Source organism: Daphnia pulicaria, chromosome 10 (assembly GCF_021234035.1).
Source record: "Daphnia pulicaria isolate SC F1-1A chromosome 10, SC_F0-13Bv2, whole genome shotgun sequence".
NCBI classification, from domain to species: domain Eukaryota; kingdom Metazoa; phylum Arthropoda; class Branchiopoda; order Diplostraca; family Daphniidae; genus Daphnia; species Daphnia pulicaria.
In genome coordinates, this window is record NC_060922.1 from 5,431,548 (window position 1) to 5,458,109 (window position 26,562).

The window sequence follows — 26,562 nt, forward strand, 5'->3', positions numbered from 1 at the left end:
TGGGCTTTTCTTTATGATTGTCGCGTGAGTGATGGGGACGTGCGGAAGAATGTGGTGCGGCCGGAGGAGAGTCGGACTCATCATCACCAAGCGCATCAGTCGAGACGTTGTGAACAAGTGAACGATTCTGTCGTTGGTTGGGCTCCCGTCTCTCGTCGTCGTCACAGTTCAGAGACAACACAACAGTCTCTCTCGTCGCTTCTCGATCACACACAACACACACACAGCACACACACACAAACTCTGTCTCTATCTGAGGTTAAGTCTGTTCGGGACTGAAGGTTATCGCACAGTATTTAGACCACAGCTTGGAAGTTTTATTTTTCGAGTAGAGTAGAGATGGAGGAGCTGCTCCAAGGAGGCGGGCAGTGGGGGGGTGAGGAGCGAGTCAATCGGGAAATTTGAAAAAATAAATCTGAGCTAGAAGTCGATGGCTAGCGCACGACTTATCGCCACTTATTGCAAACGGGTAATGCGACACCGACAGACAAATGCAAGATTATCACTTGCATCCAAAACCCTCCCGTTTATTTTCCAATGACGTTCACGTTGCGGGCTTCCCTATTATCTCGCCTTCCATCAAATCTAGAACACACACACGCACACACACACGAATCGAAATGTTAAAACCAATGGATGAATGGCTGGGATGATGTTGCCATCCGGCTGATGTGTGTGTAGCACTGGGTGCCCAGTTGTTTGTTATCTTGGGGGAAAAGAAAAAACGAATCGACTGACCGATGGACGAGGTGAAACTCAGATTGTTGGACGGAGATGGACGGCAGGGTCAACATTTGATATTATGCGAAGACTAGCCAAAAAATTCTAGACAAAATTACAACGTCACAGATATACATATGTCCTCGTTTCTTTTGACTTTAAGTGGATTTGTATTTTGATTTTCTTTTTAAATTGAAAACGTCAATCACTGGCCGTTGTTATTACGATCACGAAATGTATACATAACGGATAACTCGGCCGGCATATTCAGCTCGTATGCCCAGCAGTCCAACGAAATCGGCTGTGTGTGTGTGTGTGCCAAGCGAGGGATATCGCTATATGTACATTTCAATGTCGTAATCAGTACTAGTATACAGTGACGAGCCCCGCCGCCAGTTCGTCATGTCCTCGGCATTGTTTTCTTTCGCTGTTTTATCAATCGCCGCGCGCTTGTAATGTAACACGGACCCAACATCCGGGAGCGTTCTAACATCAGCTTTTTTCTTTGACTAAACGTGTTGCCCACATTTAAGAGAGTTGGTTGTGTCAATCATCCGCCACACATTACGTCTCAACAGCCGAAATTGTGTAGGCCTTCGATGATTTCCATCGACTTTTGATTTGACCAGTTGGTTGCCAACCATTAAGAGGCCAACGGCAACTCTATTTTTATTTATTCTTTCTATTTCCGAGTCGTTTGCGTCGGCATAAAGAGAAGAAAGAAAGACACACACAAATAGATGGAGATGGATTATTCGAGTCACGCTCTTTCCCGCGTGCCCCCGCTCTTCTCGTATATGTCAAATGAATAATTCATTTTGACTGCTGGCGCTTTATTCTTTTCTTTTCTTTGCGCTACATACCGGTGGTTGGTTGCTATAGATCCTTTTTTTTTTCTACCAAGTCGACAATTGGCAGCAGCCGCTTTTCTATGCAAACTCTTTTGCGCAGGAGAAAGAATAAGAGAAACGGTTTTTGGCTATACCATAGAAAAGGGAAATGAGATGTAATTGTATACACGCGTGTGTGCGTGTTTCCTTTCCTTTCTTTGGGCTTGTAATAAAGTCCTATACACATACATACATACACGGCCGAGCCTTTTAATCTCGCCCACCCCATCGTTTGACATTTCCATTTAACCCGTCGATTTTTTCTCATTAGCATCCGCATTGAAAATCCAACGGCGGAGGCGGCTGGCATTGATTCCGTTGATTGAATGCGCTGCATCAGCCCCTGGCCGCCCCGGCTACTGCTGTGTATGTACACACACAAGTTGGCTTCTCTATGTAGCTCTGATTCGTTCACTTTTTATTCGTCGAATAGAAGACGGTGCAACATCTATCTAGGGAGAGATTGCCACAAAGCTGCAGTGTCGTCGTCATCATTGAATGGCCGCTTGATCAGCGGTTTTTTTTTCTGTGTGCCAAGTAAAAGAGATGGACGGACGGACGTGTGTTTGCTGCTGCCATGTCGGACGTGTTTTATCAATGGGCGGGGGGTGATCGTGTTACCCGAAAAAAAAACGACATTTTTATTTGATTTTATTTGTTTCTTATTTTTATTTGGCGTTGGGGAAGCGGAGGAGGAAAAAAGAAAAGCGATTCCTTTTCTTTCGTCTGGCGATTCCATCGCCTTCAGCAAACACACATCAATCCCTCCCGCTCCAATCCCTTTTCTGTATACGTAACATGTAAGGCTGCACTGGAGGCTGGCTGTGTACTCTCTAAGCGGATATTTCCATGGCGGCGGCTCGATGCGTCGCTGGCTTTTCTTCCGCTGGCGGAGAAGACATTTTGATGGCTGAGCTGAGCCCGAGAGAGTTACGTACGACGGAGATAAGCGGCTAAGCTTTTTTTCTTTTCCTTTTGATTCCGTGGGAGTAGATACACACACACACACAATACACGAAGACGGCCAGGGATAAGGGGTAACACGGGGCCATCTTAAATAATCCCCCAGACTCTATCTTCTAGCTGCTGCTGCCCTTAGAGTATAGCGCCGTTATAGTTATTTCTTTTTTGGCCTTTTGGGTTAGGAAGAGGAGCCCATGTTCCGGGTCTGCAGCAGAGTCGTGAAATAACTCGCCCGGCCATCGCCGGATGATGGTACAGACGGATATATTTATACATACTTGCCGTGCCACTGCATCTATATTCCAAGAAGAACCTATAGCGGGCGGAGGGGAGAGAAAACGAAGGTTATAGAATTCCATTTGGATTCTATTCCATCGCGTGTGCAATGGCGGACGTGGGACTCTAGCTAGCAACTGCGTTTCTTATAGTATGAATGCCAACGTACATATATATTGTTCCGTCTAAAGTAGCCTATCGTCTACTCAAAGTGGATGGTATAGAGACAGTAGTAGTACTCTGCTGCTGGAGAGGAAGATGCGGAACAAAAGGAGAGATGTAGCGCCGAATATAAACGTAGGCCCCAAATCGATTTCCTTATATTCCACTCTCGTGCGTATAAAATGGGCGAAAGAGAATAGGGAAGCGACTATTTCTCTTTTTCTTTAGATATTTTTACCAAGAATTCTATTTCCACGTACACGCTTGAGAGTGTGTAGCAAAAAAAGGGAAATTGGGTTTATTGAATGAAATAGTTTTAATATAGCCAGGACATATATATATTTTTTTATAAGTATCTTTGTGTGTGCCAAGTGAAACTGACGATAGGGGGCCGCTGAGTTTGATGAAGGTGGAGAATTGAATTCGGACGAGATTGATGGATCCATATCCTCCATGGAAGGTAACCGGCAATTTATTTAGTCCCATTTTTTCCGGCGATGGCAGGAAACATTTACATCGATTTCAATTGAAGAATCGAAATAAAAATTAGATACTACTCGTTGACAAGTTGGCAAAGTTTAAATGGATTGGGATACATGTAACATGGCATGGAAACTATACAACTCATCGAAAGTGAACGCGCTTGCTGTTACGTCACGGTGGGAGGGCCGTTTTGTTTTTGCGCGTAGGGGAAAAAGAGAGACGCAGTTCGTGCAAACTCGGTCGATGGCCGGCGCATCATCGGATTAAAAAGTTGGGAGAATTGAGTTACTACTAAAATTTTGTTTGGTCTCTTTCGGCCGGTTGGGGTTTTTTAGAAGTGGAGGGACACATCCGCTCGGGTTATGTTTATCGGGGCCGGATGCAGCAGCCGCTATTATCGGACTTTAACCCCCAGCACATGTCGCACTCGGTAAATGTACCACGTCGTTTTTTTTTTTTTTTTTTTTACAGAGCGTGCACTTCTCTGAAAAGAGGCTGACGGTTGTTCTGGTCCACTCACGAACATTCCACAGAGACCTAATAATTGTTGTCTATCTATCCCCTTCCCAAACCAGATGCGGATGTTGTTCCTTTCAATGCAAACGCTTCGCGGTGAAAACGGCAGACGTGGACTGTCGCTCGAGGGAAACCGCGCAGGTGGCCAGTTTCGATAGTTTGTTTCCCCCCTCATTCGTTTTAGACCTGTTAGACATTTGCAAACAAATGACGGACACACGGGATGATGGAAGCCCATATATTCCCAGCTGCAGATCGCCTCAAAACGTGCCACAGACTCTCGACTATTTTTCTCTGATGAAGGCAAACAGATTTGGTGCACCTGCTGGAAGCGGGGGCCGAGTCCGTCGGTCGATATGGAAATGTCCCAGCCTTTTTTTTTTTATTATTTGAAACGAAATAAAAATACGGGGGGATTCAAATTTTAATTATTTACCAGTGGCTTTTTTGGTTGTTGTTTGGTTTGGTTTTCCATACGCTTTCTTTTGTTCTACCCAATTTGGTGAAGTGCGGCTCCGCAATGCCCACCCCGAAGAGTCAGACTTTTTGGCAGTTTCTGGTATTTGAGAGCAGAGTCATCGATCGATTTCCTAGAACTGAAACTTTTTGATAATGTTGTGTAAGCCACAACGTGATCTGCCGCCAAACTTTTTTTTCCCTCCCGTTCTCTCTCTCTTTTTTAAAAATTTAAACAGTTCACTACACACACGAGTCCAAAACTTGTTTTTCACGTGGCAGACGCAAACAAAAGGATCGGAACCATTATTTATTTTTTTTTTTTAAGAAAAAAAGTTGCCAAAAATAGTTTGGAACGAACTTTGATTGATAACGAGTGGTTACATTTAAAAAAGAAAAATACAAAAAGGATAGTTGAATCGTTAGAGCCATTAATAAAGGTACATTACTTGGTCAGACGTTATAATGAGTCCACTGTCACGAACATTGTGCATTTAGGTTAGTGAGGCTAATTTTGTTAAGATACGTTGTGATATTTTGGACGGAGATTACGAAGATTTTCGAGATTATTATTCGTGTTTCAAGTCATGGATGATTCGACTATTGTCACACCTTCCCTGTAAAGATTTCGTTCGTTCCATAATTGAGTTTCAGAGCGCCGGGCAATGGCTTTGAGTTTCTGCAGTACAAATTAATGAAAAGTTAAGCAGATAGTATCGAGAATATTCAGAGCCAGTTGGTGTTTCCAAGCAAACAAGTCGTGTAGCATTTAAAAGATGCACGTTACCTGGTAATGCATATTCATCTCTTCGAAAATAGCTGATGGCCACGACACATTGCATGTTCGCTCGGTGAGTTTGCTCAAGCGGTTGACAGCATTCAAGAGGGCGAAGGCTCGGATTTCGACATCGCGTGGTTGAATGGGTGGGCACATGGAACGCAAGACATCGTCAACTAATGGAAGGACAGATTTTGCAACCTAAAACACAACAGAAATTTAAGACATAATCTTTGGAGTGTCACAACTGCAAATTCCAACAACAGAAATGCATGCAGTTATTTTTTTTAAAAGATAACGAGAGTTGTACCATTGCCAATTCAACAAATCTCTGTTGATCTGTAGAAGCCATAGCTGTAGTCACAAGCCTTTCACTCATCAAGTGACAGCCTTTTAAAATCTGGAGGCAATGAGGAACAATTCCAAGGGCATCGTCCACCCATTTCCATCTATGAGATTCTAGAACTTTGTCCAAGTCAGGGTGAATCACTAAATCTTCAGGATCAATATTGTCCATGATGTAGTCTTCATCTTCCATCTCTAGGCTACTGATTAGATGAATATCAGACCTACTGGGAAATTCAAAAGCTAAATTACTCCCAACTGCGAAAGAAGTCTTTGTTCGTTTTTGAGATAGTTACCTCACATGGAATCCATTCTGCTGCACTTGTGGGCTTTGTTCCTTCTTCTTAAATTTAGAACCAAGATTAAAGCAACATAGTTTATATCTGCATATAAACAATAGCGCAAGGAGAGCAGCAATGAATACGGAAGTCAAAATCCCTCCAGTCACAACGACAACAGCGTGCATTGTTATGTGCTGAAAAAGAAAGCAATATAAGAAAATCTTTCGATCGTTTCAAGCGTCTGTCATATATTAGTTACCTTCGCAAAAACGACAATAAGTTTGGATGGCACAGTGAACCTTAATAAGTACTCAATAACGAAAGTCCAAGTTAATAAACAACTAAAGCAAACATTTTTACGGCGGGATTAAAATTTTTATTATTTTATGGAAAAGAATGATGGTCAAGGCACTTGTTGATTTGTTATTTTCGGGGAACTTTTATAACGCCCTTGGCAGAATTTTAAAGCGCAATAGCAGAGCCTTTTCAAATGACAAAAAAAAAATTTAGTCGTGGGTTGAAAAATATTCTAAATTTACTAAATATTTTAACTTGTTCATAGATATTTAGTTAATTTAGTAATATAGATCTTTTTTAAGTTTAATAATAAATAAATTAACTGTTTAACTAACGGTGTATTACATGCATAATCTAGCAGACGACAAGTGGATTCTGAAAGCATGATCATTTGGTCAACGACGAGAGTGAAACAAGGAGATTCACGTGCTTAATGTTTTCTGTGGATAATCGCTGTAAGATTTGTTGCAATTGATGATCAGAAAATATTTTTAAAATGAGTGAAAAAGAAAGTGAGAAGAATGGAAATGCCCAAGAGGTTCAACAGGTAGAGCATTGACTGGCCAAACATTTTGAAATTTCGAATCAGTCACATAACTTGATTCTCTCTGTTTATTTAGAAATTATTTCAAAGTGCAATGAAAGTCACAAAGTACTCTAATGAATTACCAAGTAGTGGTTCAGACTGGGATTACTACCAAAGTTATCCAGTGTATGCCAGCGCAATGAAAGAATTTGGTGGTCGCATTACTAACTTGTGAGTTACAGCAACCGTTAAGTACAAGAATTTTGTTTGATCCTAAAATTTTTATTTGTCAAGGATGACCAAAATTTACGGACACTATGGACTAACAGGAAAGGTGGGAAAATTGGATTTGGAAGAGCAGATGGAGCTGGTGTCGGACAACAATGACATCTTGATGGAGCGAATAGTATGCTACTAGGAATTATTGGAATTTTACACCTGTTAAAAAAAACTGCTTTTGTTTCAGAATCTTTCTCTAGATGAAGCTGCTGGGTTAAAAAAACAAGCAGAAACTGTAGTTGTTGAGATGATGGCCAAAACTACAAATATTAATGGCAGTTGGAATCGGCATTCTGTGGTATCTAGTTTGTCATATCAATTGATGTCTTAGATGCTGAATCTATAAAGCATTCATCTTATTTACAGAGTTCACCAGCGACCTCTTACAAACTTCTCTCTGCTAAAAACATTCTGAGACCACAGTTGAAATTCAAAGAGAAAATCAAGAATTCACCTGGACCGTTTATCCCTAAAATCAAAGATAAGCCTCATTCGTTGAAACCGCTGGCGATACTATTAGAATTGAATGACTTTGGCGATGAAGAGTTTAGCCATCCGTACGAATTTGAATTGGAACGTTTTACACCGGATCCAAAGTTCTTCACCGTACTTGATGAAGTGCCTCATTTCCCAAGTGTTCAAGAAATCCCTTTGGTAATGATAGATACTGAAGAAGGTTTAAAAAGTCTATTGAAAGTTTTGCTTGAGGAAACTGTGATTGCTGTAGATCTTGAGGTATTATTCACTTTATAGCAGTTTAAATTGCTGAACCTTATTAATTGCCTTTATTATTTATTGCCAGGCCCATTCATATCGATCCTTTCAAGGGCTAACATGCTTAATGCAAATTTCAACAAGCAGTTCTGACTACATTATAGACACTTTAGAGCTATGGGATCAACTACAGCCTTTGAATGAAGTTTTCTGCAACCCAAAGATTGTTAAGGTATGAGCTAACCGTTTAATTGAAGAAGTAACAAACTTAATTTTGTTGATTTTCTTTTAGATTTTTCATGGAGCTGATATGGATATTCAGTGGCTTCAGCGGGATTTCGGTATCTACGTCGTTAATCTTTTCGACACTTACCACGCTGCCAAACTATTGGGCTTTGCACAGCTGTCCTTGTCCTTCCTCCTTCGTCATTATTGCCAAGTTATTGCTGACAAACAATACCAGCTAGCCGATTGGCGAATTCGTCCCTTGCCTGAGCAAATGGTCAATTATGCTCGAGAAGATACCCACTACCTAGGATACATTTACGAAAAGATGAAAAAGGATTTGAAGATGAAGGGAACAGGAGATAATTTGCTGACAGCAGTTTGGCAAAACAGCCGACTGGTTTGTCTCAAACGTTACAGAATTCCCCCTATCACTGCCGAAAGTCACTTGGAATTGTATAGGCTCAGCAAGAAGATTTTCAACGAACGTCAGCTCTTTGCATTAAAAGAACTGTTTGCTTGGCGCGATCGAATAGCTCGAGAAGAAGACGAGAGCACTGGTTTTGTTCTACCCAAACACATGTTGTTACAAATCGCCGATGTTCTACCTAAGGAGATGCAAGGTATCCTTGCCTGTTGCTCGCCCATCCCTTCGCTCGTTCGTCAGCATTTACTTCATCTCCATGGAATCATATTAAAAGCAAGAGAGATGCCTCTCGCCACTCTACAACATCACGGCCAGCCATTAGCCATCCCGAAAATGATGCCGACTCCATTGGATCAAGACACCGAAGACCCCCTTTATTGTATGCACGACTTGACACATTCTCAGGACATCCGAGACGACCTACCCACTCTGCTGAATCCGCAAACGATCGAATCAATGGCGTCAAAATCCGAGGAGTTTGGAGTCCGCATCACTGTAAAAGAGTTCCCACAAGCTCTAATCTTCGCTGAATCGGCCCAGCCTGGCATCGTGACAAATGTATCAACTAATTTTGTTTCTCCATACACAAGATATATTCGTGTCAGAGCTCTAAAGTCGGCTGAAGAAGCCGCAGAAGCACAACGTGTCGAAAAGTTGCGCCAACATTTCATGGAAGAATTGGCGCATTCAACACCCGATGCCCAGCGTGAAGCGGAAGCGATGGAAGAAGAGGCGGAAGCAGTACCAGTAGTTCCTGCGAAGAAAAAGAAGTTGGCGTTGAAAGCGCAGGGACTTAACAAGAAGAAGAAGAAAGTTGGAAGTTCTAAACGAGTAACGGCTACTCCTGAAACATCTGTAATTCCATCAAACTCCAGCTCCCCATCGAAAAAGTCGGCGGATGCAGTATTGCCGTCAGCATCCAAGAGCCCTAATCCAGCAACATCCAAGAGCCCCAATCCAGCAACATCCAAGAGCCCCAATCCAGGAATGAAGAAAAAATCATTAAAACGACCAGCGAGTAAAGAAGCAGGAAATGACAGCGGGGCTAATTTCGAACCATTTGATTATTCCCAGGTTGATTATCACGCTTTTAAAAGGAGCGCACTGCGTGAAGATGGTGATGGACGCGGTCGGGGTCGAGGAAGAGGCCGTGGTGGCAAAAACCGAAGAGGTGGTCCCGGACATAACAATAACAGAATTCACAGAAAGGGTGGTCAAAAGAGTCTTACGTATTCATCGAAATAAGTTAATCTACACTTTTGAAAAATTAATTTTTGAACGTCGTATTCTTGTACTGTTGTGGATGAATCCGTGAACCTGTTTCTCCTCTCTTAAAAATTGTTCGATTTTCAATCGTTTTGAAGTAAACAAGACACCGTTTGAAAAGAAGGAAGTGATTTGTCGTGTCAGATGTAATGGCGGAATCTGAATTTGCAAAAAGCTCGAGAACATTACCCTTTGGACGAGTCCTTTGGATATTTGAAATATGACGACGCAGAGTAATAACGGAAATCAGCAAAGTAATTGGGACACTTGTGGCAAGCTAATGTTAGCAGCGGATGAATAACCATCCGATTTTAATGGGACTTTAACCATTTGATGAATGGCGTGTTCTAGGGTTTCATTCAGGGTTTCCTCCCGGCTGATTGCAACGTACGTACAACTACAACGAAATCCTTTCGTGGAATGAACGCGATAATGACTTCTTTTGGGGTTTCCCTTGCACAGAGCTTGCGGTTTCGCGTGCAATGAATCTTTTATTTTTCTGATGATGCCGACAAATTTTGATATCCCAAGGTTGATAACTCGCAAATTTATGTGGTTGGTCTATCCAAATTGCTTTCTGGCGCATTGCTCCGCCAATTGTAGTGAATGAAGAAGTGCACTTACACCTCCATCTGGACTTGAATCGCTTTTTCAAAAGCGGGTAATGCGAAAAAGGGCAAGTTGAACCTTCAGTCGTTCGTCGCCATCTGAACAAGGAACACCGATAAACTACACCTCAATTATCCTCTAATAATCTTTAACATTCCACTTAGGTTTTTAAAGCCTGCAGAGCAGCTGGTCGTCATGGAAGTGGGTCGGCGGTCTGATAATGGACAAATACGATGGGAGACTAATGGGAATGCAGTTTCCCTAAAGAAAATGGCCAAATCTCCGCCCGAGTGTGTGAATACACCAGTTCTTCCCACTGATCCACCGGGAAATGACCTTCGTCGTACAGACGCAACTGCCACATCGCTACATCAAGTTAAAGCCGAGCAAGTGACAACGAAAAGTGATATAATCGATGAACTGCTTGAAGCGTTCCAACGGAAATGGATGACCTTGCGATCCAACAAAGGGAGAGTTCAATCCACTACAATTTGGAGAAATGGTAATAAAATTTTTATTTTGTCCTTTATATAATTTTTAAATTTTCAAAATTTTTTCTGTCAAACTGGGTTGCCGCATCTATCGCAAAAATTGTCCGATTTTTTTAAATATTAAAAACAACTTAATATTCTTTAAACGATTTTGTGTTTCGGCTTTCGCTCGCACGATAAATTGTCGTGATTCCCACAGTGTAATCACGTGATCTAGCAGACGAGCATACAAAACACATCGATAAGAGTCAGAGCGAGAGAGTCGATGCCAGAACCCCCTGTAGGATTTAAAGCTGTCTCATAGTTTGAGGGGAAAAGAAGTCGGTCAATATTGCTGGCACAGTCTTAAAACAGTGAACTAAATTACGCTTCGTAGATTAGTGGGCGGTTTGAACTTGATTCCTGTCCAACTCTTTGACTGAAAACGACAAGGCTCAAATAGGAAACGGGTTAAAAGTGTGAATCAGAAGTCGCTGTAGTCATTTGAGTGTTTGTGAGTCCCATTTGCCGGGGTTTGGCCTAGATATCTCGTTACTATTGAAATGGCTACAGCTGCACAACCGGAGAAAATCCTGGCACCAGCAAGTGACTTTCGGCAAAGGTGTCACTCCATAAGAATCGGTAAACAACATCCCCCATGCCTTTGCCCTGCGCATTTATTTCCAATGCATTCTTAAACATTCCAGGCGGCCATTCGCCTTTTGTAAATTTTTGTTTTTTCCTGACCGTTTCGACCTTGGGACAAGGGTATTGTTAGAGAAGTAGATTTCAGTTTCCAAGGGGAAGAAAGAGTGACACACATTTTTGCTATTGTATTTTGTCAGGAACGTTTTTAAGGTTTTTTTGACGGTTCTTCTCGGGTTACAATGTTGTTTGATGTGTGCACAGAAATGTTTTTCGTGGTCATGTTTTTCTGTTGACGACGACAGGTGAGCGCGTCAACTATGTCAATACGCCTCATGTGATTGCCCTCGTCGGTTTACCTGCTCGCGGAAAAACTTACATGGGTAAGAAGTTGAGTCGCTACCTGAACTGGATTGGCATCAACACCAAAGGTGAGCGCTAGATGGCATCAACATCGCAATTTCCCATTCAATTCACGTTCGATAATATTAAAAAGAGTTGACCTTTTTAACTTGTGCACTGGCTTTTTTCAATTTGTTTTATTGAATTTCCGGATCAAAGAATATTGATTTTGAACGAACAATAATATCCCCTCTAATGGATTTTCTTGCTTGCTCCCAACAGTTTTCAATTTGGGAGAGTACCGCCGTCAAGCCACTGAAGCCTACAAGAGTCATGACTTTTTCCGTCCTGACAACACGGAAGCGATGGCGTTGCGTGAACGGGTCGCCATGGATGCGTTAGAGGATGCATGCGAATGGATCGAAATTTCGTAAATACATTTTTTTTTTTTTTTAATTATTTACTACGGTTCGATACTTTACCTGGTTTTTAACATGTAACAACTTGCCGGCTGGTGGTGTGACGCAGTGGTGGCGAAGTGGCAGTAAGTCAAACTTGACACTTTTGACATCCGACCTTCAAAGTACTTACTAAATCGGATGTTTGGCTTGCGTGCAGGTTTTTGACGCGACCAACACGACACGTGACCGACGCCGTATGATCCATTCCATCGTAGTGGAGAAAATGGGCTACAAGTTGCTCTTTGTCGAATCGATTTGTAATGACCCCAAAATTGTACAGGCCACTATAAAAGAGGTTAAAGTCAACAGTCCCGACTACAAGGATGTCGAAAATGAAACAGTGCTCAACGACTTCCTGTTGCGCATTCAACATTACGAAGCTCTGTACGAGCCGTTGGATGAAATACTCGAATCTCATTTCAGTTTCATGAAAGTTTTTAACACTGGTATGATCTTCAGTTTTTAAAACACCCTCAATATTATTTCAAGGTTTATTTTTATTGGTTTTTCAGGGGCCAAAGTGTTGGTGCATCGTCACGAGGGTCACATTCAGAGTCGAGTTATTTACTATCTCATGAACATTCACATTCTTCCGCGCACAATTTATCTGACTCGCGTAAGTTTAAACCAATGCCCATTTTTGGCCACCTCTTAAACTTCATTTTTTTGTTGTCTCTCTTTTCAGCATGGCGAGAGCTGTCACAACCTTCAAGGGAAGATCGGCGGAGACTCTGACTTGTCTGAAAAAGGATGGAACTACGCCAAAACCCTTGGCGATTTCGTCAAAAAACAACGCATCCGTGATCTCAAAGTATGGACGTCATGGATGAAGCGGACCATTCAAACGGCCAGCTATATCGAAGCGCCTCAAGAGCGCTGGAAGGCTCTCAACGAAATCGACGCTGTAAGTTATTGTAATTCGACGGGATGACTAATAATCTATCACCCTGATTGATGGGCTCTGACATTTGATGTGTAGGGCATTTGTGAGGAAATGACGTACGAAGAAATCGAGAGCAAGCATCCAGACGAGTTCTGCAACCGAGATCTGGACAAATTCCATTATCGTTATCCACGAGGCGAGTCTTATGAGGATCTCGTCGCTCGCCTAGAGCCCGTCATCATGGAACTTGAGAGGCAAAAGAATGTACTTGTCATCGGACACCAGGCTGTGCTGCGCTGCCTCTTGGCCTATTTCTTGGATCGTACTGCAGGTGCGACTTTCTTTTTTTTTTTTGTTTCTTGTATAATTTAAAAGTGCCGCAATCACGCAACACTTTTTTTTGAAATGTAGATCAACTGCCGTACATTGAAGTGCCTCTTCACACCATAATCAAGTTGACGCCGGTAGCTTACGGCTGTAAAATGGAAGAAATCCGCATGCCGATTGAGGCCGTCAACACCCATCGGGCTAAACCGGCAACCTGTCCTAATACGTCCACTCAAGAGGACCAATAGCACAAAAAAATTTAAACAAAATGTATAACGCTAGTTGCATCTACACCAATTTTCGGGTTTCATGAGTGCTCCATTAGTATAGACGAGAAATTTTAAAAAAAAAGAAAAGGGAGCCTTGAAGTGCCATTCCATAATAACCGAAAAACACACACACTCACACACGCACACACACACACAATAAGTCTATTTCCGAACCCCGACTATTTCCTAAAAACAATCCTCACCCTCTCTTCCTTTCATTCCTCGTGTCTTCAAACATTGCCACTTACTAGCACAATAAAAAAAACAAGTCGAATACCCAAACAAAAGTGAACGTGTCGTGCTTGCGCTGTCACACAAGACACAACCCAAAACAAAAGGAAGAAGTTTAAAAGGTACACTCCGGAGAAGAAGAAAAACATCAAAGGAGTTGATGGAAAGCACAAGGCGACGTCGACTATGAAAAGAGCTGCTCCGGTAATGCTGAAAGATGGATGTCCGTCTTGTCCTCATCATCATCCCTCTCTACAAATCCTTTATTTCTTTTTTCCTTTTTTTTTTCTTTTTTACTTCATCGCACCGATTTGGCACCGCTGCCAGAACTGATGGAGCTTATATTCTCTCTCTTGCCCTTTTATTTTTTTTTTTTCTATTCAAAAAGGATCTGTAAGTCACCCTGCGTGCGTGCAGTCTAGGGGGGACGGACTTCCCGACCGGAAGAAGGAAGAAAAAATGAAAGTTTCCGAGAAAACAGGCGGTTGCGCAAAAATCTTTATACAAGATTTTATACTTGGAAATTGAATTCGATAGATTTTTCGTGAGCTGTATTTTTTAAATTTCATTCGGGGAATAATAATCTATTTGAAATTGACATGACATTTCTCAACTGTGGGGGGGCTGAATTCAAAAGAAGCGGATGACTCATTTCTCGTGTGTTGTAGTAAACGAGTTGTACGTGCGTCGTTGAAGAAGAAGAAGCAACCGGGAGTTGTGTGTGTGACGAATCAGCGCGCGCGCTTCAAAGTGTCTGGTAACGCTGGATGATGAAAACGATCAATACAGTTGTGTGTGTATGCTTGTGCCTGTGACGAGAGAGAGGGAAAAGAAAAGTATATTGGGTAGTGAATAGAAACGCCAGCGGAGTTTGGAGGGGAGAGAGAGGAACGTGAGACGAGAACAGTCGGGACGAAAAGAAAAATAATCCGCTTTTAATTTAGCTTGATAGCTGGAACAGTAGCCAACCTCTCAAATTGAAACACACAGACAAAAGCTTGGACAAACTACACTATGCGTCAAGCCTGAACAAAAATGTCGTCCGAACGTGAGTATGGGGCCACCCTGTGTCGAGGGGGGTAAACCCAGCAGTAGACGATAGAAGTCGGTAGACTCGGTACCGGTTTGTTGTTGGCTCTTGTGTTGCTGTGTGTGTTCGTTCCTGTGTGTGTCGTCGTTTTCTCTCCCTCCCTCGTTATTTTTTTTTTTAGTTGTCTTTTATTTATTCATCTTTTATATACTTAAATTACGTGAGCCATTTGTTTCGGGTTTTTCTTTGATTTTTCCCTTCGTGAGTGAGTGATTTATATTTTCCGCTCGGATTGTGTCACGTGAATAATCATCTGCTTGGTTTTTACATGGTGATATCCGCTTCGATGCAGTTGGTGAAGATACTGCACGAAGAATCAAAGTTTTTCTGTGTTCTTCTGTGGTGAGAGAGAAAATAATCAGTTGGAAGCCTTCGGCGGTTGATTCTTCACGGCTCCACACAAAATCTACAGGTAAAAGTTATATCCAATGGAAATCTTTTAAGGAATGTTATTATGCCTCAGCATCTCACAGTTGACCGATAAGGCACAAAAGGTGACCGCTTGTATTACGTTTTGAGAGAATCTCCATGCGTTTTTACTTTTTGTTTTTCCTTATTTCGTTATATCTTATATATTAAATTCCTTTCCCCTCCTCGTCGTGGAGATAATAACTTACAAAACTTTTAAAGGTGCGTTATCAGACCTTACCTTCACTTTTTTTTCCCTCTCCACCCCACATCCACCCCCTTAAGGAAATGCCCTCCTTTTTTCTTACCTATTGATTAGCCGCAGGCTATCATTCGAAAACGGCCTCGATCCCCGCGTACCTTTGTGTGTGTTAAAGGTGGAGTGGTCAATGGGGGGGGGGGGAGGAAAAAATAAGTGCAGGTGGTATTGTGTAACTTTGGGGTATTGATCTCGAGATTTCCCGCGTGATGCTTACAAACTTTGCCAGACGTTGTGTGTCTTACCCCCACTGTAATCTCCAATTTCGGTCAGCTAGTCGTCGTCCAAGGACTGTGTGGTGAATACGAATAACCAAAAGCATTGTAACATGACCTAGAAAGGGAAAAATCCCATCCTAAGATGTGTATAGTCAGTTAGCAGTGATCTTTTTTAGCTGAGCCGCCTATTCTTTTCTCTCCATCCCAAATGGAATATTTAAGTGACTAACACACATGTCGTAATGTGAGATTGTGTCAATCAAGTGGTGGAAATTCGATCAAGTCGTGACTTTTGGTTGATTTTTCCATATTTTTGTGTAACGTGTGTGTGTTTCTCTACAACCAGATTTGACATGTCGACCATCAACGGAGACGGTGGCCGGACGACTCCGAAAACCAATGGAGAGAAATTCAATGGAACGTCGGGCGAAGCCACGGACGATGTCAAGGCGACCCAGCAACATATCAAAAATCTAGAAACGGAATTGAAACATGCACGCGAAGCTCTTTCAGGTCTGTTAAATCATTTTTGAAAAAAAAAAACTTATTTTTTTTAATCCAACGTTTTCCGCTCGACAAATCACATGACGATCGTTGAAATGATTGCAAGTCATTGAACGTGACTACGTTTGATGATTTCAAAAAAACGCCACATCTTTTGTGCCCGTGTATATGATGAACGTGAATTTGGAAACTCGCCATTCTCAAAATTTCTTGTCATCGGAAATCCATTGAAAAGTCGCACAGCTTTTCTTTGACAAAAGATGGAGACATAGCGATGGCATAGTTTCGGCTGGATGAAGAAAAGTGCATTAACAAAAGGCTTCTTTCATCCGCCTTGATCTTTTGGTAAAAAAAAAAAGTCAGCTTGGCGATGGTATCTAAATAAAGTGCGGTCAGACGTAGAGTATAGTATCTAGTGTGTGCATTATTATTCTGGCTGGGGGCTGTGTATAGAGACGGTCGGCAGTGACCAGATGCAAACAATCAGCCACGTGACAAAGTTCTAATGTTGTTCCATAGCGGTTTGTTTGTTGAAGCTTGAAACGCGCTGCGCAAACTCATGCGGATCGATAATGTAAGACAGTTGTTCCCTCTACGCCGGCACCACTGCTCTTATCTGTGCACAGTATTTTTCTTGTTTCTAAATTTAAATTTTCTTCATAGCCAGAAAAAAAGGAAATTGTTTTTCTTGTTAAAAATTCGTTTAAATGTTTTTTGTTTTTTTTTGTTTCAGCTTTGAAGGCGGACCGGAAACGATTGAAAGCCGAGAAATTCGACGTGCTGAATCAAATGAAGCAGCTCTACGCCACGCTAGAAGACAAAGAAAAAGAGTTGAGGGAGTTCATCCGTGCTTATGAGAAGGTGAGTGCTGTGTAATATCTATACTATCGATGCCAAAGTAGGTGGGTGGTGCTGGTGCCGGAATAACGGCGAGAAGAGGTCAGAAAGCCAGGAGGTTCATTTCTTCAGGCTTTTTGTGTTTCTCTCATCATTAAATTGTCGTGATTTCCCGGAAGGAGTGTTGGGGGAAGATTGTAACCCTGTTTCTTTTTGCCACTGTATTATTTAATCCCACAGTATGTATAGTCGACGGTGCTCTCTGGGTTGGCTCATTTTTCCGGTGGGGAAATGCGGTCGGGAGGTCTATAGCTCTCTTCACGGTATTACAATCTATCTACTCTATACTCTTTTTTCAACTCACGCCCGGCGAGCTTCACATAACCCCCCTGGAAGTTGTTAATTGAAGCCTGTAACGCCAGGGCTACACCGCACACAGTACTTGAGAGCACCTGTGCGCGTAATCTAGGAGCTCTCTTGATGATCACCTTTACTATATCCCATAATGTTTTGAATTCCATCTTCTTGGAATTAATTATTTCTTCTTGACATTTCCTCCCAGCTCGTTTCAATGTTCAATGCTCTGGTAAATTCCAAGAAAGTCAAAGAAAGATAACCGTTTTTCTCGTGAATCAGTCGCGACTGTATCATTCGTCCATCAGTATGCAATTGCACTTGAAATAATCAATAGAATATGATCGTGATGCGAGCCCGTTTCAATAGGCAATAGAAATCCAATCTTTTCATCATAGTTCCCATATCTGTAACAGGCTGAAAATGGATCACTGTAACACAATTTTGCCATCGTCAAATAGAAATCACCCCCTAGATATGTACGAGTCTACACGCACTTCATTGGCGATAGACGTCGTCGTCGTGAGTGAGAACAGAATCCAGATTGGTGAGGAAGATGTGTACAGGGAAGAGCTCTCCAAAATCCAATAGCTCGACTTGAATAAAACGAAAGAAAGCTCTCAACATTTGAAGAACGACAGAAAGGATGAAAACTCGTCAACAACGGCGACGATCGATCGCATAAAAGACACAGTAAAAGCTCGGAGCTGCTGACTCGTTTCTCGTTCGTCATTTCCAAGATGGAACAAGGAAGAGAGAGAACGACAGAAGACATAAAGAGATGAGAGAAAAGAGACCCCGAGTCCTTGATTACCACTTGGATAATAATCTGCCATTGAATTTGGGGCTCGGTTTCGCCATCAACTTCCACACCAGCAAACAGATCAATACTTTGCAAATGTACAATAGTCTTACTCTTCTTCCTGCGAGGTTTCTTTGTATGCAATATTCGAAATTGGCCGTCTATTTTTATATTTTATGTTTGTGTGTTTTATTTTTAGATGATTCCTTTTAATTCAATTTAAGCTTTTGCGGTGGTCTGTTTTTTACTGCGGGATGATTAAACCCTTCTCCGTGATTTATAACTTAAAGCCTAGTAGAGAGAGAGATGTAATAATAAAATGATGATTCGTTGTTTGCAGCGGATGCGGGAGAGCGAGTCGGCCCTGCGTCAATTAATGCAGGAACGCAACGAGGCGGAACGGGAGAAATGGACGATATTGCGGCACGCAAGAGACGAAGCCGAACGTTGTCTCGCCGTGACAACTCAATTGACTGCCCGTGACGCCAAAATCGACCAACTTCAAGAAGAACTGGCCCAGGTAAAAAAGAAAAAGTCGCCTGGGCATTTGAGCCTTTCACACGTACCAAAGGCTTCTCAATGACGCGCCCCAAGACGTCTTAAAATCTAATTTATCTCTTTGGAACGTAATCGCCAGATCCGACAGCAATTGAGCCGACAGCAGATGGCCGGCCAACGGATTTCACCGACGATAGCCATGTCGACCGTGGCTAATAGCGTCCAGCAGCAGCAGCAACAACGTCCGTCCCTAGCAACGACGGCGAGACACAAGAGATCGAGCATCAGTTCCATGGATAGCGCTGCCGTCGTGTCAGATGCTTGCGACGAGCCTCTTTATTCGCGGATCGATCACAGCAGCAGCAACGAGAGCCAGCGTGAAGCTACGACGACGGCGGCCGCCGGGTCGTCGATAACCGCACCCAGTAATCATGACGGTATGGCCATCAGTATAAGAGCGGGTTGTAGCAGCTCGAGGTCATCATCAAGAATGCTTTGTCCTACATTTCTATGTGTGGCAGTGCTGGTCCACTCACAATGTCAATTTAGTGACACTTGGGCGCTTTAAGTGTCCAATCATCGCGATCGATGGTCCGAGGGCGGCGCTTCTTTGTTATATACGTATAAGGGCGTCAATCATTTTCAAATTATTAAAAAAGAGTAATTCACATCTAGATTGGCGTTGGATGGCAATTTCTGCTGTTGATAGAGCCGGACTGTAATTTAATGCGATAAAGATCGAATTGTCAACAGCTGCTTTTACACACGTACGACGGGACGCATAATTGACGCGTAGTTATTGCATGCTAGTAGCTTTTATCTTTAAACGCCCGACAAGGACACACCCGGACTTGTTCACATTAAAGTTGAGCACAGTTTGTCCCAAATTTTTCATTTGACTCGTTATGTTTTGTTATTGTGCAAAGGCGCAGCAATAGCAGCAGCTTTAGTCGATCAACTGATGGCTGATGTTGATTCTCTTTCTATGAGTTCGATCGTGCCCGGTAGTCTGCGTAAGTCTTTATATACAATTTTTCCAAACATATTTTGAATGGCCGTCGGTTTGTTTTACAGATTATTCATTTTTACCCGGTCTCTTTCACAAATTGAAATCTTTTATTTTTAACTCGTTTTGTTTGTACATCCTCACAGTGTCGGCGGCCACGGTGGATTCCGGTGACGTTAGGAAACTCGATGAGCTGACATGCCAGTCCCTGGCATCTGATTCCGGATGGAAGTATGTGCTCGAGTTTCTTTCTACTTTGACTCCCAAAAAGTTTGTCTATTCAAAAACTTTTCTCTCTCTCTTTCTTTCCGCCTTGATCTTTTATGACCAAAACAAATAAGGTCGACGGATCAGCTGAGTTTGGCCAGTTTCGGTAGTAAAACCATGAACAAATTGACTTTAAACAAATCGATATCGCGCAACGGTGGACCTTGGGGCAGCATTTCACGTGTCTTTTCCCGAGCCAGCAAGCAACGCAAAACCCTCGATCTCTCCATCTACGAAGGTAAGAACATAATTTATGGCGATACTTACATTTTTATTAGGAAGATATATTTTATTTTAAATTCCACGTCCAATTTAGTTGGCGGGTTCATTATTATATCCGTTGCGTGATTATGACAGTGCATGTCGTTCCTATGTCGAATCACGTGCTCGTTTCTCGCTTGGCAGATGTTGCGTGATTTTTTCTCTCAGCCAGCCAATTGTGTGGAGGGTGTACTTGTTGGGCGTTTGGTCTTGAAACACGCGCGCCAGTAGTCCCGTCGACACCCCTTTTTAGGGGTTTTTGACATTTGAATTCACGATTTGAACCTAGCTGCTAAAAGCACAGACTACCACCACTAGTCGTGATGGACAAGTGCCTTCGTGTGGCAGGAAGTTCATTTAGGTCGAAAAGTGTATATTCTCCTTTTTTGTTTTTAAATGGTAGGAGCGAATCAAGTTCCAACACGCCGGTTAAACTCTTCTGGGTTACATTTTCAGCCATAAAGAGTTTCAGTTACAGAAGAAAACTCGATGCGGCACAGCTGTTTGGTTGCCGCTCCTATTTAGTGTGCCAGGATGATATTTCTCTTTTATTCTTATATCTAGACATCCTCGCTTAAATATCTCGTGATCCTTGAAACAGTTGAAACGAATAACAAAACACCCGCATTCTTTTCATTGGAAAAATTAAAAGATTCGGGACAACTGAATCGGCGTTGTGTCCTCGATTGCTGAAACCGAATAACAAACTTTGATTGACGTGTGGTTTTTGATTGAAAAAAAACAAGGTCCACCTCGGTCGGAACGGGATTCAAGGCGAAGTTGGTCCCCACGCAGTTCATTATGCACCACGCCATTGACTGAGGAGACGGTGGCCGACCGGTTTCGATTCTGGGACGAAGCCCAGAGCTGGGCTGTCGAACGTTGGAAAGCTGGACATGTCTTGGCCTGGTTAGAGTTCGGCATGGGCATGGCCCGTTATCTGCCCGCATGTGCCGAAAACATCAAGAGTGGCAGAGTTTTACTTGAACTATCGGACACTGAAATTGAAGCTGGATTAGGACTCAATCACGCCATGCACCGCAAAAAAGTCCGGCTGGCCATTGAAGAACGGCGGCCTGGGCAACCAGTTCGTTATCCGCTCTTGTCAACTCTGGGGAATTCGTGGGTCGCCAATGAATGGCTCACCGACATCGGACTCACTCAGGTATACAATGTTCATTCACGTGCGCTCGAAAGATTAATGACGTCATTAATAAAGTACTATTATCCGCATATACGCAGTACGCTGACGCCTTTCACACCTGTCTAATGGACGCCCGACTACTAGACAATTTGACCAAACGTGAATTGGAGAAGCATTTGGGTGTGACCCGCAAAGCTCATCAAACATCTATCGTGCAAGGCATTACTTTCCTTCGTATGATCAAATACGACCGGCAGGCAATCAACGAAAGACGAAGACAGTGTGATGTGATTGACTGTGATCCTCTGGTGTGGACCAACCAACGTTTTATCAGCTGGGCACGGGGCATCGACTTGGCTGAATACGCCGACAACCTTAGAGGTATGTAACGCACATGTTTATTGCCGTATGTTCCGCCGTCTAAACACCTGATTTATTTGAATGAAAAGAGAGCGGTATTCATGGGGCTTTAGTAATCCTGGATCCTACGTTTAATGCGGACGTCATGGCGACCGCCATGGGCATTCCTACGTCAAAGAACATTATACGTCGCCATTTAGCTACCGAGTTGGAATCGCTCGTCCAAATAACACGGTATAATTCTAGTGCCAAATTCACGTTTTAGTTTTTTCCCTCTTTTTTTTCGTGCTGCGGGTCATAAAAATGTTATGATGATTTATGTATAGAGCGAGGTACGAGCAACGCAGTCGACAAGCTCGAAGCGAACGGAAACGAGTCGAAAAAATGGACGGTAATGCCAGTTTAGGTCGAAATTTGTCACGCTCTTTTACAACGGGATTGGTGTCAAGTGGACCCAATCAGGAAGATATTTATGGCCGATCTGTGGAGAATAACGGCAGCATGCTTGGCATCAAATCCAACGTTAGAGCGAGCTTTCACGTAAGAGAAGTCACGAATATTGTCTTATCTGTCTTTCAACTTTGGAACTCACGCTCGTTGTTTCTTCGACTTTTATAGGCATCATTGAGCAGGGCGTTCGGTCGAAAGATTAAGCAAGACCGAGCTGCAGCTGCGGCTGCTGCTGCGACAGCAGTTTCAGGAAATGGGAGCATTGCAACATCGGACGATCGTGACGCCTTGATTGCCAACAGCTCAGACACTGCTGGAGCACCAGCATCGGCCAGCTCCTCTTCTATTTATTCCGACGCCAGAGACTGGACGCTCAAAAATTCGCAGGCGGACAACCACCGGCGCGTCAAATCTAGCAGTGATATCGAGAAAATTACAGTGACTAGAGTATAGTTAATTTCTAATAATAATAATAATAATATTATTCCTGGCGGCAAATCACTTTGCCGTTTGTTACAAAAAATTTAGTGTTTGTTAGCACAGCATTTCCCACAGTACCTTTCTTGTCTCTCACGTCATGTTTTTCCCAAATCTTGTTTCTCAGTTGTTTTGTTATTTAATAAGAAACTTTTTCTTATCATATATCGTGGACACATCGGATCGGTGATTGTTGTGATGAAAAATGGTCATGTGTACATTGTTAGTTCAAATTCTCTTCTTCGTGAGTGTGAATTTTGTGCATAATACAGTTATTCGGCGCGTCATGAATTAGTCAGCACGCGGGCGATTGCTCGGTTTATACAAATTATATATATGAATAAACGCATTCAAGCTATCCCAAACAAAATGTAACAACGTGCGTCTATTTATTTTTCTAAAAAAAGGTCAGGGTTGTGTGTAATAGAAAAGGAAATATCGCTAAATTGGTGCGAGTGGTGGGAAGTTCAGTCAAAGCGAGCTACCGAGAGGTAAATTCGACAAAAAGGCACTTCTTATACTGAGAAAATAAGAAAAAGTATTACTTAGCTCATTCTAAGGCGTTTCAAAATCTCAAGAATAATGGAAGAGAAATGGTCCCATTGTTAAATGCATGTAGAATTGTAGATAGACAATGTAGGAATGCTTGAATTTGTCTGAGTGATCCCGTGGAAATTTAGGATGAAGAAGCCGCTTCAAGTTCGGAATTGCGCTTCAACTCTCGACGATGGATCCGTTTGTGCGTCGACAAAGCCGAGCGTACGGAGAAGCGTGCAAGGCACTTTTGGCATTGATACGGTTTGTTACCGGTGTCTGGGTACAAAAAATCACAGTGAAACAATCATTACAAAATCCAAAGACTTTCGTTTTCTTACGGGTATTCATGTGGTCCAGCAGGAATGGTTTCTGTTTGAACGCAGCAGGGCATTGGTCGCATTTGAAGGGCTTCTCGCCCGTATGGTTCCTCATGTGAACCTACAGATATTAAACCAAAGTAAATATAAGAAGATGAAAAACCTGGAATGGCTTCGAAATCCTTCGTCGTACCTTCAATCCTTGTTTCAGACGAAAGGATTTATCGCATTCCGGGCAAGGATAAGGTTTGTCGTTCGTGTGGTGCCGCACGTGATACAGCCAAGGCTATAATTTTCAATGAAATTCATGAAGAAAAAAAATCGATTGCACTGAAGAACTTAATAATTCAATTACCGTATGGCAGCCGTATTCTCGATTACAAAATATGCATTTGTAGATTTTAGCAGTGTTTCTCGACTTTGAATTATCCAAGCCATCGCAGCTGTGACCGACCAATTCGGTAGCTGAAGTGAACGATTCGTTGCAATGCTGACATGGAAATGATGAACCTCCATCCCGGCCTTCACACGCGTGCATTTCCAACAGCTTTTCGCTCTCAAAATACTTTGTGCACACCCGACAGGAAGGTGCATTACTGTCAGCTGTCATGCTAAGGCTCAAGAGATGTCGAGCACTTTCTTCTTCTTCTTCCTGCTTCTCTCGGTGTCGATTAATGTGGGCTTTGAGTGAAACACGACTCACCTCTTTCTGACAAATTTCGCAGGTCACCCGCGGCAAATTCTTGTGGACCATGCGGACATGATGACGCAAGATATCGCTCGACTTGTACTTCCGGTGACAGATGTCGCATTCAAACTATTACATGGTAAAACGTTTTGAATTGTAATGACTGTATGTAGAATGAATGTATGTAGAAAATAGAGAAAATTTCCAGATTATACCTTTTTCTCGGAACTATGGCTGTACATGTGCAGCTCAAGATACTTCTTGTGTCTGAATCGCTTTCCACATACTTCACAGCACAAGTTTTTGACCGGTTTAAAGTCCGAGTGACGTTCACGGATGTGCGTTCTCAGGCTGCAGAGCATCACGTAAGATCTTCCACATTCCTCGCAGTGAAACTTTCGCTCCGTATTTTTACCCTGACACTGGGCGCGATGTGTCTCGGCCTTCTGTTCAGTGTAGTAACTTTTGTGACATTGATCGCATTTAAAAGGAGCCACTGTGGATGAAGAAGCAAAAATAAAAAGAGTCAATATTGAACGATTCTTTTAATGGGGGAGAGAATCAATACTTACATCCGGAATAAGCGATATGGTGCTTGTAGCTGCTCTCACTACTAAAAGTTTTGTTACAGTGCGTACAAAAATAAGTGTTGGTATCAAAATGCTTCTTTTTGTGGGCAGTTAATATTGAAGTACGGGAGCACTTTTTTTGGCAGACGCTGCAAGTTAGAGTACGTCTTTCTTCTTCCTTCAGGGCCCACAGTTTGGCTAGAAAGAGTTAACTAATTGTTAAAATATTAGTGCAATCAAAATAAATAAAATCTTACGAGTAATTTCTGCTTCAGATTCTTCTTCGGAAGAAGACGAAGAAGATTCTTCAAGTTCTTCTTCCTCCTCTAGATCTTCCTCGTCTTCATCTTCTATGGCTGGCGATAAAAATGAATCCCTTTCTGTTACATGAGCAGCTTCTTCGGGTAAAGCAGGAAAGGCGACAATTTTTATGGGATTATTGAAGGAACAGTCGTTTGAAGGCACATTGGATTTTTCAGTCTGAATATCAACATCTTTTTCAGTGTTGACCGAATCTGATGACAGAGAAAGGATTGAGTTTTTCTTTACGACGATGGGCAATTCTCGAAGGCTTCGCGATTTCTGTTTTTCCGGTGCATCATTTTCGGAAAATGTGATGAACTGTTTTTCAACATTGTTATTTCCTTCAACAACTTCAGCAGATTGTTCTGATACAACAATTGCATTAAAGTTGTCAACTTCTGGGATAGGTACAGCAAGTGATTGAACATTCGAAACAATAGGTTGGAATACATAGTTTGCTTTACCCTTCTTTTCCTTTGTTGATCTTTTCTTACTAGTTGTCTTGTTTTTGTTGTTGTTGTCATCTTCTTTGTTGACTGTGTTTTCTGTCAAACCTGCCAACCTTTTTCTTTTTGAGGCTCTTGTTGTACGTATCCCTTCAGTTTCTTCATACTCATTGTCTTGATTGTAACAATCTTCGGTAGCAAAGCTTTCCACTGGTGCAAAGTTAGCATCTTCATAATGTCTTCCTTCAGCATCATATTCTTCATCGATAGGCTCCTCCTTGATTCCCAATGCAATATAGGCATTTGACTCAACTTGGGCCATTCTGACATTTTCATCAAGGCATTCATGAATTCTTAAGACAGGCTGTGGGATAACTAACATTGGTTTTGAGGCCTTCAGCTTGGCCAACTCATGAGAAGGCACACGTGTAGACTTGACCATCCTCGTATTTCTACAAGGTTTTAAAGATGGAGAAATAAGAGAGCTTCTAGTTCTCCTGGGTTCCATTTCTACAAAAAAAGATTGCAAAAATGAGGAAACGAAAATGCTCATGAACAAAAACTACTGGGAGGGACCCACCTGTTGATCAAGAAATAAAACACACACTTTGAAATGAAAACCAAATATAACACAACTAAAAACAACAAAGAAAGACAACACTACATTGGTTCAGACGAATTCACTGGAGAGAAGTGAAAAAAAAAATTAAACTTTTGCCTGGAACAGTAGTAATAAGTCCATTACAAATCCTACAACTCTACAAGGGCATCACAAGGGCTACAAGCAAAGCAACAAGCAACAACTTCTACACACGACACTATTCCGCGGGAAGAATGATATAGACAGAATGTGTGGAAGAATGCCTAACCAGTGGAAACAATAGTGTGGAAGAACGAGCTAAGCAACAATAAAGTGATCCAAGCTC

General features: G+C 42.3%; 6 protein-coding genes and 1 long non-coding RNA gene across 12 annotated transcripts in view; 4 read left to right on the forward strand and 3 right to left on the reverse strand.

Annotated features, from left to right (window-relative positions):
- The window catches only part of LOC124314826 (LIM domain only protein 3-like), a 347,499-nt gene that overhangs the window by 291,135 nt on the left and 29,802 nt on the right, over window positions 1-26,562 (reverse strand). The gene's annotated exons all lie outside the window — the stretch shown is intronic.
- LOC124314991 lies at window positions 3,297-4,436 on the forward strand. Its single transcript, XR_006911464.1, has 2 exons — window positions 3,297-3,924; window positions 4,070-4,436. It is a non-coding gene; the product is annotated as an uncharacterized LOC124314991 (long non-coding RNA).
- LOC124314801 (transmembrane protein 98-like) lies at window positions 4,813-6,332 on the reverse strand. Its single transcript, XM_046780171.1, has 5 exons — window positions 6,130-6,332; window positions 5,886-6,064; window positions 5,555-5,816; window positions 5,254-5,445; window positions 4,813-5,145 (listed from the first exon to the last, which is right to left on the reverse strand). Exons 2-5 carry the CDS (start codon window positions 6,053-6,055, stop codon window positions 5,047-5,049), a joined length of 723 nt encoding a protein of 240 aa, XP_046636127.1. The 5' UTR covers window positions 6,056-6,064; window positions 6,130-6,332; the 3' UTR covers window positions 4,813-5,046.
- On the forward strand, window positions 6,512-9,727 carry LOC124314650 (exosome component 10-like). 2 transcript variants are annotated; one of them, XM_046779908.1, is made up of 8 exons: window positions 6,512-6,714; window positions 6,788-6,924; window positions 6,988-7,099; window positions 7,160-7,270; window positions 7,339-7,707; window positions 7,775-7,918; window positions 7,979-9,255; window positions 9,304-9,727. In XM_046779908.1, exons 1-8 carry the CDS (start codon window positions 6,664-6,666, stop codon window positions 9,581-9,583), a joined length of 2,481 nt encoding a protein of 826 aa, XP_046635864.1. In that variant the 5' UTR covers window positions 6,512-6,663; the 3' UTR covers window positions 9,584-9,727. The 2 variants fall into 2 exon arrangements, with proteins under 2 accessions (XP_046635864.1, XP_046635863.1); XM_046779907.1 differs by having other exon boundaries at window positions 7,979-9,727.
- On the forward strand, window positions 10,254-13,892 carry LOC124314693 (6-phosphofructo-2-kinase/fructose-2,6-bisphosphatase 1-like). 2 transcript variants are annotated; one of them, XM_046779996.1, is made up of 9 exons: window positions 10,254-10,715; window positions 11,634-11,759; window positions 11,953-12,100; window positions 12,199-12,214; window positions 12,289-12,577; window positions 12,644-12,747; window positions 12,817-13,035; window positions 13,111-13,345; window positions 13,426-13,892. In XM_046779996.1, the coding sequence occupies exons 1-9, from the start codon at window positions 10,409-10,411 to the stop codon at window positions 13,587-13,589; spliced, it is 1,608 nt and encodes a 535-aa protein (XP_046635952.1). In that variant the 5' UTR covers window positions 10,254-10,408; the 3' UTR covers window positions 13,590-13,892. The 2 variants fall into 2 exon arrangements, with proteins under 2 accessions (XP_046635952.1, XP_046635953.1); XM_046779997.1 differs by lacking the exon at window positions 10,254-10,715 and adding an exon at window positions 10,927-11,325.
- On the forward strand, window positions 14,093-23,063 carry LOC124314654 (kazrin-like). 4 transcript variants are annotated; one of them, XM_046779914.1, is made up of 14 exons: window positions 14,093-15,136; window positions 15,224-15,343; window positions 16,163-16,329; window positions 17,054-17,181; window positions 18,654-18,833; window positions 18,951-19,248; window positions 19,738-19,824; window positions 19,964-20,048; window positions 20,159-20,322; window positions 21,092-21,510; window positions 21,588-21,870; window positions 21,939-22,083; window positions 22,176-22,389; window positions 22,468-23,063. In XM_046779914.1, exons 3-14 carry the CDS (start codon window positions 16,170-16,172, stop codon window positions 22,750-22,752), a joined length of 2,448 nt encoding a protein of 815 aa, XP_046635870.1. In that variant the 5' UTR covers window positions 14,093-15,136; window positions 15,224-15,343; window positions 16,163-16,169; the 3' UTR covers window positions 22,753-23,063. The 4 variants fall into 4 exon arrangements, with proteins under 4 accessions (XP_046635870.1, XP_046635871.1, XP_046635868.1 ...); XM_046779915.1 differs by having other exon boundaries at window positions 14,093-15,132; XM_046779912.1 differs by having other exon boundaries at window positions 14,093-15,343.
- Window positions 23,149-26,409, reverse strand: LOC124314660 (zinc finger protein 431-like). The gene is made up of 8 exons (XM_046779931.1): window positions 26,217-26,409; window positions 25,145-26,146; window positions 24,891-25,085; window positions 24,534-24,814; window positions 23,986-24,447; window positions 23,824-23,916; window positions 23,652-23,751; window positions 23,149-23,589 (listed from the first exon to the last, which is right to left on the reverse strand). Exons 2-8 carry the CDS (start codon window positions 26,142-26,144, stop codon window positions 23,453-23,455), a joined length of 2,268 nt encoding a protein of 755 aa, XP_046635887.1. The 5' UTR covers window positions 26,145-26,146; window positions 26,217-26,409; the 3' UTR covers window positions 23,149-23,452.